The following is a 12513-nucleotide window of genomic DNA, read 5'->3' as shown; positions in this document are numbered from 1 at the left end:
TCTTGGTATCATTATTCTGTAGAATTACTAATTTATTATAATAATAATTTTGATAATAATAAAAAGAACAACAGTGCTTTTGATAAAACAAGAGTATTAAGGTAACTTAACACTGTTGACATATTACTGGCAATGAGTAAACGTTTCTGTTCCACATTCTTTCCAAGTGACCTCATGTTGGCCAAATACATCAGTTCATACCAATTATCAAATACAAAACATTGTCAATATTTGAGGGAAGAAAAATTTAACATAAGCCTTTTTGTTCAGGGGTTACGCAACACACACATACGCACACACACACGCGCACCCACACACAAACCCCTGCAGATTAATTACACACTTACAGAAATAGTGCTCCATAATTAATACTTTTCTCTAGTAATTACAGCAGAGGGAGGATAGTACAGAATGGGGAAGCTTTGGATGAATACAACGCCAGCTGGCAAAGGTCAAATTTTCCACATCAATAGCTACAATGTTGTGAAAACTGTATAGGAAAAGAATGACAGAAGATGCAACACAAAACTATATTGGATCTTAAAAGTATTTAAAAAGGAGGAAACAAAAATTACAGAAGAATTACAAGATGACTATCAGCACCATAACTTCTGGAGACTCTAAAGTAAGACACAGAAATTTATTTATAAAAATTGACTTCAGTGAGTCACATCTTATGAGAAACCATGCAGAAAAAGTAAAAAATATCCATTGGTGTCAAACTTTATGCACTTGAGACATTTTGGCGAATGCTAAGTGTAAAATTTACAAAAGACAAAAATTTGATTACATTTGTTTTTTGTTCATACAAGTTGAAATGTTATAACATAGTGCAAGAGTTATGTACATAATATACAACAATAATAAATATGTTCTGTTTGCTCATTAAAAAGTTGCTGAATTAGATCTCTGCTATCTAATCCACATCTTTTGGAGGCATGCAGGGTTCTAATATTTTCAATGTCTATAATTTGAAACATCCCTCATCCCACAAAACACTGAAACATTCATGAGTTGGAGACTTTCATATCAAGTTGCACTGTAAACGCTGATGTGCTCAGAGTATGAATTCCAGGAACTGTTCATCACCTAACATGTCCAGTGAGAGGCAGTTGGTGGATCTGCGGCCATAAAAGGAAGGTCTGGATTGGCAGCTAACATGGGGGTAATAGCTGTGATCAACAGACGGCTTTGTGTCTGTTGTGGCATCTGGGAGCCCGAAGGTGTAGCTGTGGGAGGAATCGGGTGGCAGTGTCATCCCAAGAGATGCTGGAGGTGGGAACAGACGGACATCGTCTAGACTTTGGCTGTGTCGATCCACACAAACTTGTGCTCTGGATTTTAGTATCTAGAATGTGATGAGAGCATTTGTGAAGGAAATAGACACAAGCAGCAAGATTAAGAAAATGTGTGACTGACCTGTTTCAACATATCCTTGTTCAGTAACTTTGTGGCATCTTTGTCACCGTCTGGAGGAAACCCTTTGTTTTCTATGGGGTCGACATGATTTTACTCATCAACTTTTGTAAAGATGACAACAAACAGTTTATTAAAAAGATGTTCACAAGGTTTGATGACGACAGCTTTGCTACCTTGTGAGTCAGTGCTTGAGGAAAGTTCTGCACAATCCACTGACACTCCCTCGAGAAGATCAGCCAACTGGAACATTTCGCCAGGATCATCAACAAGAACCTCAACTGGACTTCCAACACTGGTCTTGATTTCTAGAAAAAAGTTCTTACTCTCCATTAACATGCATTTACAAATATTATCAATAATTAGATTTCACCCACAGAAGGTGAACTGCTGTGAGCCCCGGAGCAAGACCTTAACTGCTCCCCAGGCACCACACTAAGGCTCACCTTCTTCTTGCCACCCTTCATCTTCTATCCGAGCCTTACTGCCTTGGTCAAACCCAGAAGTGCAGGAGCTGTCCTGGCTGGTTACTGTGCTCAAACATTTGTCTCCTGGTTGTTCCTCCATTGAGGTCATCTCTGCGTAGATGCTGTGCTGGCGGGCATCTGCTTCTATGCCAGAGCTGCTGGTGGAGTGTCGAGACAGACCGGGGCTGCTTTCACTGCCTGGCGGGTCCAATTCCAGGTCATCACTAATGTATGACTCTCTGTAACATTTCTTCTCTAGAATGAAAAAAAATGTTTTTTTAAATTTGTGAAAAACAAATCCTTGTCTGGCATCACAGGAAAACTGAAAGTAATGTGGTACAGCCACCACTAAAAACTTTTCTTAGTGAGCAAACATCAAATCCAATCATTATTCACTCAAATAAGGTACAGACAAATATACTAAATGTTTAAGCTGGAACACTATGTAGAAATATGCTCTACATTAGAGCAAAGATGGGTTTCCATTCTCAGTCCAACCAAATCTAAAGCAATCTTTTGAAAACCCACAATAAAGAAATGTGAATCAAACATGTCCATGAGTGATTTGAAAATTAATATATTAAGCTATGTTGTATTCCATCATAGCAGAAAAAGTAGTTGTACAAACCACGATTAAAAGAGATCCACAACCAAAAACTGGAAACCTCTTCTTGAGGAATTCCTTTAATCTCTGGGAATGTCTGAGATATTATGCCGCATTTGGGAAAATGTTGATGAGTCATGAGCTTTTTTTGTTTGTTTGTTTGTTTTTGCCAGCTCAGTCCAGTAAGAGTTAATGAGTCACCAGTTTTAATTTTTGCCCAGTCAGAATCAATTCAAGCATTTCCATGCATCTTATATATATCAAGTCCCCTTTAAAATGTTTGAGGAAAAACACCTAATGGAAAAAATATTTATGCATCCTCTTTTTTTTCCTTTTCCTTCCCCTAACTCACCTTTTCCCTACTCACATAGTGTATACAAAATCAAAAACAGCAATGGAAACTAATGGTATTTAACACACACAAAGAAATCTGAATGAAAATTGTACAATACTATTTATAAGGTGCAAACATTTTCTTTAAAAAAATGTTTTAGATATGCACAGGCCACATTTTCACACTGCAGCAAGACTTTATTGAATCAAATTAATGAAGGAAAATTCCAGCTTTAAGTGTAAAAAAATAAAACTGTGTAACAATAAATAAATATAAAATAATAATAAACTGCCCTGCAATGAATGTGGGAATGTGCAAGTTCATTCTAGGATAAAGGAGTTAAGGTACAGAGCTGCTTTAAATAAACATTTAGATACCCAAAATAAAAATAAACAATAATCTAGTGGGATGAACTGTATTTGAAAAGTTGGTATAAAGTAACAAATATATATCTAGAAAACTGGACAGGCTGGTTCAACTGGTAACTACCAGAGACTGAAAGTTATTCTATAGAACTGTTGTAAATTAGCTCATTTTCCTAAGGTTTGCATTTAACCTTCAGTGACTACTGCGTTGCTCTGTTGAGTAACTCCACCACCAAACTGTAATCATTGATTTTGATCTTTTCCTTATATTTACTTCTTCCTTTACCTTTGCTTTCCTCAAGCTGGCGTAGGTGTTTAAGAGCAGGCTGGAGGCTGAGGTAAAGCTGATGGCTGCTGCTCAGATGCAAGAGGAGGTGGCGAGAGCGGAATGATGATCCAGTGTAGTAAACCAGCTTCCTGGCTGATGGCAAGCCATCTGGCTGGATCTCAAATTTCTTTCCCTGAATGGGACGATATATTTTACATGGTTAAAGTCCATTAAATAATTACAAGCATTCCATTTAATCTTAACAAGAAATGGAAATGAGCAATAGAGAAGTGTCCATACCAGGAAGGTTAGACGTCCAACATTTGACCAAGGGAAGTCATATAACAGCTGCCGTGTGTTACTCACCTCCTGTGGACACAAAGCACCAACATTTAATTAATAGATTTTTGGATATTTAATCTGCTTAAATGAATTACAGAGAGAAATATCAATAATTAGTTGTCTTTTTTGAGCCATCTGGACTTGGAAAAGGTTAATGGCTTCTCAAGATATCTTACGCTGTGTTGGCTTTGAAAATCAGCCAGGCCTGTTGTGCTAATCACCCCCCCCCCCCCCCCCCCCCAGATGGCCACTGATGGACAGATCAAACAACTGACAGGCATGGCAAGCTGGTATCTCTGACAGAGATGTTGTTGGTGGCAATCCCACACATTCCTCACATAGGCAGTCAGAGGTTTTACTAGGACTGCAGATATGAAGACTAAATCTTTTGGGTATGAATGTGCATGTACATGCTGAGCATTAATAACACAAACACGCACCTGATAAACCTGCATTCCCCGCAAGGTCAGACCAAGCAATGCTGTTCCTCTCTCCTCCTTCTTGTCCTGGACAAACGAATGATGAGATGTCAGAGAAGCATCTGAGTGGCTCAGATAAGATAGCTACTTCACAGTGAAGCCTCCTCCCCTACTTCACTGAAAAATTCTGAGTTGATGCTGAGAACTAATTCAAAGTGATAACAAATTACACAATCCATGGACCAGCCGTCAAATATCACTCAGTAAATTAGTTTTTCTGAATAGGGAGGATAAGACACTGGAATAGACAGAGTTACTTCAGTGCTGTTCAGTTATTGCACAACTCAAATGAAGCAAAACTGTGAATTTTGCAACAAGCAAAACAGCCTAATGAAATAATTATAATTACTCAAATAACTATCTCAAAATAAATAATTTCATGGGTTCAAGACCTTTTGCAATCTGTAAAATATGACTGGTACATCCTCTAGTTGGCATGAGTCTCTGATGAAGCAGAGGATGGCATCACGAGCAGACATGCCCCACAGCTCCTGGTGTACCTTTGGCCCATGGCAAAGTAAATAACTCACTCCACGTTTAGCTATAATCTACAGGACGAAAAGAGACAGGAGTGAAGTATAGTCAAAATGTTTAAGGTCAGTGTTCAATATTTGAATGTGAAGGGGTTTTTTAAGTACTTCTGAATGCTGCTGTCAAATGATAACACCTACCCAGGGGGGGAAGTATTCCTTGGGTTCAAAATAAGGGGTGACCTCTACACCCTCCCTCTGCAACGGGTGGTCACCGAGGTCAGCCTGTAGGGCATAACCAGCCAGCTGGAAGTACACCTCCTCCTGTTGACGACATTCAGAGCGTAGCACTCGCTCCCGTAAGTCAGAGTAGTATAGATGCCGTGCCTTTCGCTCACTGGTACCACACACAAATCAAAGATATCACAAAGAAGGCTGAAAATGAGTAACAAATAAGTGCCACAGCTAATAAACAAATTAAAAAAACATTGTCCATGTGTGAAAAACAACCAACATACCAAATGAGTCTTCCATTCTCTACATAGTACTGCACTTTGAGGCAGAGCACCAAAGGAAAGGGTCTCCTCTGTGATCCCTGTAGAAAGAGATGTGCATGTATAATAATGAATTGTAACAAAATTAACTGACATGTATAACTGCTCAAAACTTGAGGCAAAAAGCTGCCTAACCTTTCCCGTATCTTGCTTCCATTCCTTTGGAAAGTACTTAGTTAGTTTCTCCTCCATGTCTAAAAATATGTGCTCATTATCTGGAAAGGAGAAAGGCAACCAGTAAGAAGACGGGAAGCAAACAAAACAAAACAAAAATGTAACCAAGCATAAAATCTGCCCAACAATGGGATTCATTAAGGTTAAAGAAAAAGCCCTTGTTTTTCCAATTGTGGCAGAGGCTACCAGAAAACTCAACCGCAACGCTCGTATTCACATACCCATTATCTATTTCCACATACAGCTGGAAAAAGCTGTTGAAACTCAACTTAAATATCTCAACATTTTATCTTGATGTTATGCAACTTATCCATCATATAAACCCCTGAATTTAAGGCTCTACATCAATGTTGTTTTAGCAAAAATAAATTAAGGCTCCACCTCACTGGTGGGTATAAGACGCTTTTTTCAACCTGCGCTAAGCATGATGATGTGGTAACACTCTCTGCCTGGTCCTGTGTCATGACATAGGCATTTTCTTTTTGATCCACTTTATCACTTTTGTTCCAAATCACACTCAAACTGTTTCACAACTTGCTCTTTTGATCATCCATCTCTCAACTACTCTCATTCCTTCTCTGACTCACTCCAACTCCCTCACGCTCTCATCCTTCATTAAGGCCTTTGAGTAACAGTTAAGCAAGGCAGCATGTGTCATGAAAAGTCCCTCCTCTACATCTTTTACCTCCACTCCCACCCTCCTCTTCCCATCATCAACCCATCCCTCCACAGTGAAGCACAGGAATGCAAGGGTGCATTCCAGGCTTAATGAAGTTAATATTGCAGGAATCCAGGTCCAAGTGATCGCTGAACCAACACCACAAAAACAAAAGGCTGTTTGTTGAAGCAGTGAGCCACACAAGATTATGAAGGCATTTCAATGTATTTGTTAAACAGGAACAACAGAAACAGAAAGTTTAGGACTTTACTCAGTGGTTAAAGTGGATTACAGCATTCAATTATGTAGACTGGGAGGGCAAAATGATATACTTTTGCTTTGGTGAAATGGCCTAATGGTAGGCAAGTTGACCCAGATATCAGATAAAAAAATGCCACTGCAGTAAACCATTGTGGTGATCCAACATGATCCAACCTGCCTACGATGTAACCGTTGCTGAAATGCGGCACTTACTCATCTGTTATCATCACATCCAGGCTTCTGTGTACTGTCATGTAAAATGTACTTTCAGGGTCAGAGGCTGAGGGGTCAATGAGGAGTGAAGTTACCTTTCACAACTGTGAGGCCAAAGACGTGTAGCTCATTGATTCCAAGAAGCTCTGCAACACGATTAAAAACATCCTGCCCCGTGGACTTCGGCTGGAAAAATGAAAAACAGACAAAGAAAAGTGTATCAAACTATGCAGCATAATTAAGGTATCACTATAACGATGAAGAGAACAATGACCACTCATTAAGTACTCTTTATGATAGTCAAGAACACATGCAGAGAGATCTCAAACACCCACCCCGACAGAAATGTCCAGCTGGCCTTTGTTGGGAAGGAGAACACAAATGGTTCGCTCCTGTTTGGTAGAGGCAGACATTATGCCTTTAAAATGTTTATGACAAGTACTTTATGTGCGCTTAACCTCTTCAGGTTTTTCCTGCTCCCTCTGGCCTTCACTTTTATTTGTTCCACGGTAGTCTGTCCATATTGCATCTAAAAAGACAGGCAATAGAGTATGATGAACAAAGACATAACAACCCCCCAACACACACACACACACAAAAACAAAAACAAAACAAGATCCATTAATTTCAGTTTGTGTGTGATGTGACACCAAACCATCTTTGTTTAGCATGTAATTGTCTGCACAGTGGTCAATGTCATGTCAGTCAAAACAAAAACAATCCCATTCTCAGACATTAGTACATGGATGCCTCCCACTATGAAACAACCAGGATTACCACAACATGGCTTGTACAGTTTTGGTTAAAAAATGTTTGACCATCAAAAATAAATAAGCCTCAATCTAAGACACACAGACATTGTCATGACTTACATAACAGCAAATGATCACTGCAATAGTGTGAAGTTGGATAAAGAATAAAAGACCAAATAGATTAGATTCAACAAGTTTATCATAATTTAATTCAAACAACAGTGATTAATAAGAACCATTAAGGTAATCCTTGTGTATTTTTTTAGTAATTTGGCAGAACATTACAAAAAAGTGACTGAACTAGTCCGGATTGTTTTGCTATACAAAATAAAGAGTCCTGGTGGAGGTCACTCTGTGGCAACCAAGGTTCATCTGAATCTTGCCGTTATGCTGACCCAAAGCCCCAACTGGTACAAAGCTCATCTGATTAACGTCTAAGAATCAATTAATCAGGTTAATTACTGCTGTGCACCGACTCTGATCCCCTAAATCCCACTCTGGACCAAAAAAAAGGGCCAGAAAACAAGGGACAGAAAAAGAAGAAGAAAAAAATTAGCAACTGAAGCAGCATGTTTTTGTACTAACCATGTTCCAGTAAAAATCTTTTGTTGTTGCTTTTTTCTGTTTGTTTTTTAAATTTTTATACTTTTCCCCCTCTATACTAATAAACAGCATTGTAGGACATCTTTAGGCACAGTGTTGTTGCTTTCTGTTCTGCCTTTTCACAACCAGCTCTTCCGGAATTTGTATTCACATAAAAGAAAAAAATGTTTTACATACATTCAAAAGCACAAGATAGAGACCACTCAAATAAGATAAATCACAAGAAAATAAAGCATTAAAGAGGTGTTGACAGGCTGCAAAAGAAGTTAAAGGAACGGGAAAAGTAAGTGTTCTTGGCTTTTATGTTCCAGCCAAATATGATTTATGGACATGTTCAAACACAGCCCCACTAACAACTGGGTGTCAGTGCAAACAGGCATAAAAAACCCTGAAATTCCAGTAGCACGACTAATTTATGACACAATCCTACTGAACTTTAACTTAACAAACGGTACTAATCTCAGCAGACCACGGTGTACTTACACGCTGGAAATGTTTGATCTTAAATGAATTTTATAATGATAATGGTTTAAGGTGTTTTTAAGTCTTGAAACACGAAGAATAGGTGCTACACGCATGCCTCTATTTATGTTGATCACCTATCTTTACTCAATGTATAAACTGCTCTTGTCTTTGCTGCATACAGCTGCAAATACAAGCTTACTCCAAACAATGCTCGCTCACATCTTTAAAACATCTCCCTTGTTGCTGACAAGGGTGAAACCTGGCATCACATGAGAGCAGCCATCTGTATGCTTTAATTCTCCTCCAAGACTGTTATAATCCCCACTTCTGAGCACACTGCTGGCAAGTGGGAAAACATCCTCTGTCTGTTGTGCAAGCTGTCTGGAGTATCAGAGTTCATCGCTACCCTCTAAAAACATGCAAGAAAAAGAAACCAGAGGGCATTTGCATAAATAGGGGAACACCATGTTCACTCATCCCACTTTAAAACAATGGGGTGAATCCACCAGATTTTCAGTTTGGGGATCTCACGGTTGATTCCGAGTACTGACAGGCAAAATTAATATTAATGTATATAATTTCGTTTTTGTATGTAAAACAGCCTGCAAGCGATGCCAGATGTGTACTGAACTTTAAAAACTGCTCTCTAAATTGCGCAACGCTACTCAAGGAAACGTAACGATGTAAACTAAAAGACGCAACTTATGTCAAAGTTTCAGTCCAAGTTAGTTACACATATTTAAACGCAAGCAGTATTTAAGAAAAACTATCTAAAAGCAAAAGTTTACTCTGTTGATCATATTTTCCGTTAAGAAAAATAGGTTGGTTAAGATTGTAGGAAGATTTGGTTAACAACTTAACAATTTGGTTAAGTTGTAACTATAATGGTGCAACAAGTGCATAATTAAAATAGTAAATTACTTACTATCATAGGGGTAGAGCCGACGGAACTCAGCAGTTCATATGCAGATAATTTTCGTGCTTATTCAAACGTAATATTTAGTTTTCTTTCCCCCGAGTAAAAACATCACAAAAGTTATGAGGACTACAATTCTCTACTCGCCCCTTTCCATGTTAAACGAGTTGCGTCAACAGCCATCCTGATTCCTGAAGCGCAAACGATTGGGTCATACCACCCGCAATAACCGTGGGGATGCTTGGCGTTAATATGTTAATTCTTTTTCTTTTGTAAAATTTACACGTCTTATTTGAGAATTATTTTGTTGCTGTCAGATACATGTTTAATAAATAGACGTATTATCTAATCCTTGTATAGGTATATAGGGGTTATATTTCAAATTAAAATAACTTACCTCCCCCTTTGTCTTTGCACAGTGAGTCAGTCGTGTTAATTAGGAGGTTAGACAAGTGCGGCGGGGTTGGTAGATTGTTTTACCGCTGAATACGCTGAAGTAAAACGGTTCAGAGCAATGTTAATTACTCCTGTGGAAGTTGATATTGTAGCCTCTTCGGAGATCAGCTGCTTTAATAATAGATGAAGTGCACATGGCGCCATGAACACGTGGAGCTTGAGTTGGGGAACATGAATCCCTCCGATTAACACATTTACGATTTATGAATCATTGCAGGGAATGTTAATGAAATCAAGTTGTGAAACACCACTTCAAGCAAATATTAAAATACCACGATAATCTAAGTGAATATAATTAAATTTGAGGGTTTATCAAGGACATCCTGGTTGTATACAAGTTTGTTCAGTTTGTTTGATATGCCTATATTCTCTATACCATTACTTCAATCAAATAATTATTAACGAATCTCTCTCTCTCTATATATATATATACATACATATATATATATATATATGTATTAAGACAAGAGTGAGTTCCATAAAACACTGAACTCAAAAGCGACCGAGGGATTTGGGATCCCATTTGTGATAATAATGCCCCCTCCAGGGTTATTTGGTTCATTACAAAAACAAAACAAAACAAACGTGGCCAGAATCCTAAGAAATTGCAAACACTATGAATCTGAACGAGAGAAAAAAGTAAAAAAATAAAACTAGACTATTAAATTATGAAATAACAGCAACTTATTAAAACTGTATTTGCCTTATGCAAGTTATAAGAAATGCAGGTAGCCCATTTTAGATTTGTAACAGAAGATTGTATTCACAGGCTATGTGGCATGATTTCTGCAGTTTAACCAAACATTTGGAAGTAACAATCTCCAAATCCAAATAAACAAGGAAAGAAAAAAAGTTTTATAACCTACTTTATAATATGCATATTTAATGGTAAAGTATAATGAGATATATATATATATATATATATATTTAAACAACCGTTGAAGAAATTTTTCTTAATTCCAACCAATACTTTCCAGTTTAAAACATAAATATTCACCAATTGATCAAGCAAATACTTTCAATACAAGTTCATACAACATGTGCTTTAGATGAATAATAATGATTGCTTAGAACCCCTGTAACAAATTTCATTATGTCATAGGCAAAGCTTTACTCTCCCAACACCAGGCTGGGTAAATGTGCAGAATGCTGCAATGGCAAGGAACAGAATCAAGTATTAAGACCAAAGCCAAAGCTGCAAAATCTAAGCAACAATCCTATTTCAAATCTTTGCCCTTAAAAATGATGGAAAATTGTTGATTAAAAAAAGTAACTTGTACAAATGACAATTTTCAGTACAAAAGCTAGTAAAATGTAGTTGGTGCAAATCAATGCAGTCTCTTAAAATTTGTGGAAAAACATTTGCAACGGTGAGGACAGTATGTGCAGACAACTTGGGCCAGCTCAACAGAAACAGCCATTTCATATCTGTAGCAGCTACATTTCCAGTTTAGCATCTAAAATTCCTTGAAAAAAAACCTCTGGGTAAAACAGTTTAAAATGAAAACATAACACATAAATAACACTAAAAATATAGCATATCATGGGGAAAATTATTTCCCAAACACAAAATACAATGTTAAAAAAATGGCAGTAGAAAAATAAAAACAAAGGCAAACTCCAAATCCACTATGATTCCAATATAAACAAAATTAACTGATTTTGTTCAAACACAGTTGAAAAGTATATCCATAAAAGAAGAGATAATGTAGATGCCACTGTCAGAATAACTTTTAGTTGCTGTGAGGTATCAGCGCCACATTCCAATTGTCCCAGTCTAGTGTTGCGACTTGATGCAGCTCTACTGAAAGAACTTGAGACCTGCAACGAGGAAGAATTTCTCCAGGAAGATCTCTGAATCGAGGACGGCAATGTGGGCCGCCCGGCCGATAAGGGAGTTGGCTGTGTTGGGTAGGGCATGAATGACATCATATCGTACAAGATTGCAGTCTTTGTTTTGAAGTACTGGTAGCAGCAGATTTTCTATCATCTCGGCATACACGGGCCCTATAGAAAAGTAAAACATCAAAACCTCCAGAGTTTAGCATTCTGTATTACACATTATTTCTGCAAAGGCTGAAATAAAGAAAAGCCGAAGTAGGAATGAAAAAAAGTCAACAGAGGAACAAAGAACTGTGTAAAATACCCTTCTAAAGCAACACTAAATCGTTGCGTAACTGTCTGAAATACTTTAATTGTATGTTATTAGTAACGGGAAAGTAGAACACAGACTTGACTTTGTGTGTCTGACCTGTCAGGACAGTTTCTTCTGCTTTCTAACTTCTCTGCAATGTAGGATCTAAGCAACACCTTATTTTACATTAGAAACCTTGTCTGGACTGGTCATCTTAACAATGTGTTCATTAAGGATCTCACTTCCACCCACCTGTTTGTTTGTCCTTTAATGCAGTTTTACACATCTCTATTCGAGCAGAGTGATAGGGAACATAGCGATCTTGCAGTGACCCCACCAATACCACATTCTTGAAATACTGCAAACCTTAAAAGTCAGATAATTTGTAAAGTTATGCTTCTCATCATGTATTTCAAATATAGAGCCCAAAAATTTGTTTAAAACAACATAGCTAACCAGATTTTTTGCTGAGTTTGTAAAGGAAAGTTTGGCGAGGGTCAGAGTGATCCCTGCACGTCAGCTGCAGCAGTGATCCAGATTTTTTCCACTTCTGCATGAACCAAAGGCCTAAGATCAAAGTTT

The 12513-nt window shown here is 37.8% G+C and overlaps 2 protein-coding genes across 4 annotated transcripts in view; both read right to left on the bottom strand.

Annotated features, from left to right (window-relative positions):
• Positions 1-17: 17 nt before the first annotated feature.
• On the bottom strand, positions 18-9504 carry zgc:172136 (uncharacterized protein LOC566376 homolog). 2 transcript variants are annotated; one of them, XM_042011221.1, is made up of 14 exons: positions 9351-9504; positions 6941-7134; positions 6701-6791; positions 5435-5514; positions 5264-5340; positions 4947-5142; positions 4668-4823; positions 4237-4302; positions 3755-3823; positions 3473-3647; positions 1863-2138; positions 1593-1724; positions 1420-1490; positions 18-1348 (listed from the first exon to the last, which is right to left on the bottom strand). In XM_042011221.1, exons 2-14 carry the CDS (start codon positions 7016-7018, stop codon positions 1058-1060), a joined length of 1758 nt encoding a protein of 585 aa, XP_041867155.1. In that variant the 5' UTR covers positions 7019-7134; positions 9351-9504; the 3' UTR covers positions 18-1057. The 2 variants fall into 2 exon arrangements, with proteins under 2 accessions (XP_041867155.1, XP_041867156.1); XM_042011222.1 differs by lacking the exon at positions 9351-9504 and adding an exon at positions 8645-8747.
• A 1029-nt stretch (positions 9505-10533) lies between these two features.
• The window catches only part of fam135a (family with sequence similarity 135 member A), a 15430-nt gene continuing 13450 nt past the window's right edge, over positions 10534-12513 (bottom strand). For both annotated transcript variants that reach the window (XM_042010440.1, XM_042010441.1), the window contains 3 exons: positions 12388-12498; positions 12184-12297; positions 10534-11804 (listed from right to left, as the gene is read on the bottom strand). In XM_042010440.1, the coding sequence (XP_041866374.1) occupies positions 11599-11804; positions 12184-12297; positions 12388-12498 (431 nt within the window). In that variant the 3' untranslated portion in view covers positions 10534-11598. The remainder of the gene's footprint in view (positions 11805-12183; positions 12298-12387; positions 12499-12513) is intronic.

Source organism: Melanotaenia boesemani, chromosome 16, assembly GCF_017639745.1.
Source record: "Melanotaenia boesemani isolate fMelBoe1 chromosome 16, fMelBoe1.pri, whole genome shotgun sequence".
Lineage (NCBI taxonomy): Eukaryota > Metazoa > Chordata > Actinopteri > Atheriniformes > Melanotaeniidae > Melanotaenia > Melanotaenia boesemani.
The sequence above is the reverse complement of the archived record's forward strand: the minus strand, read 5'-3'. Positions and strand labels throughout refer to the sequence as shown.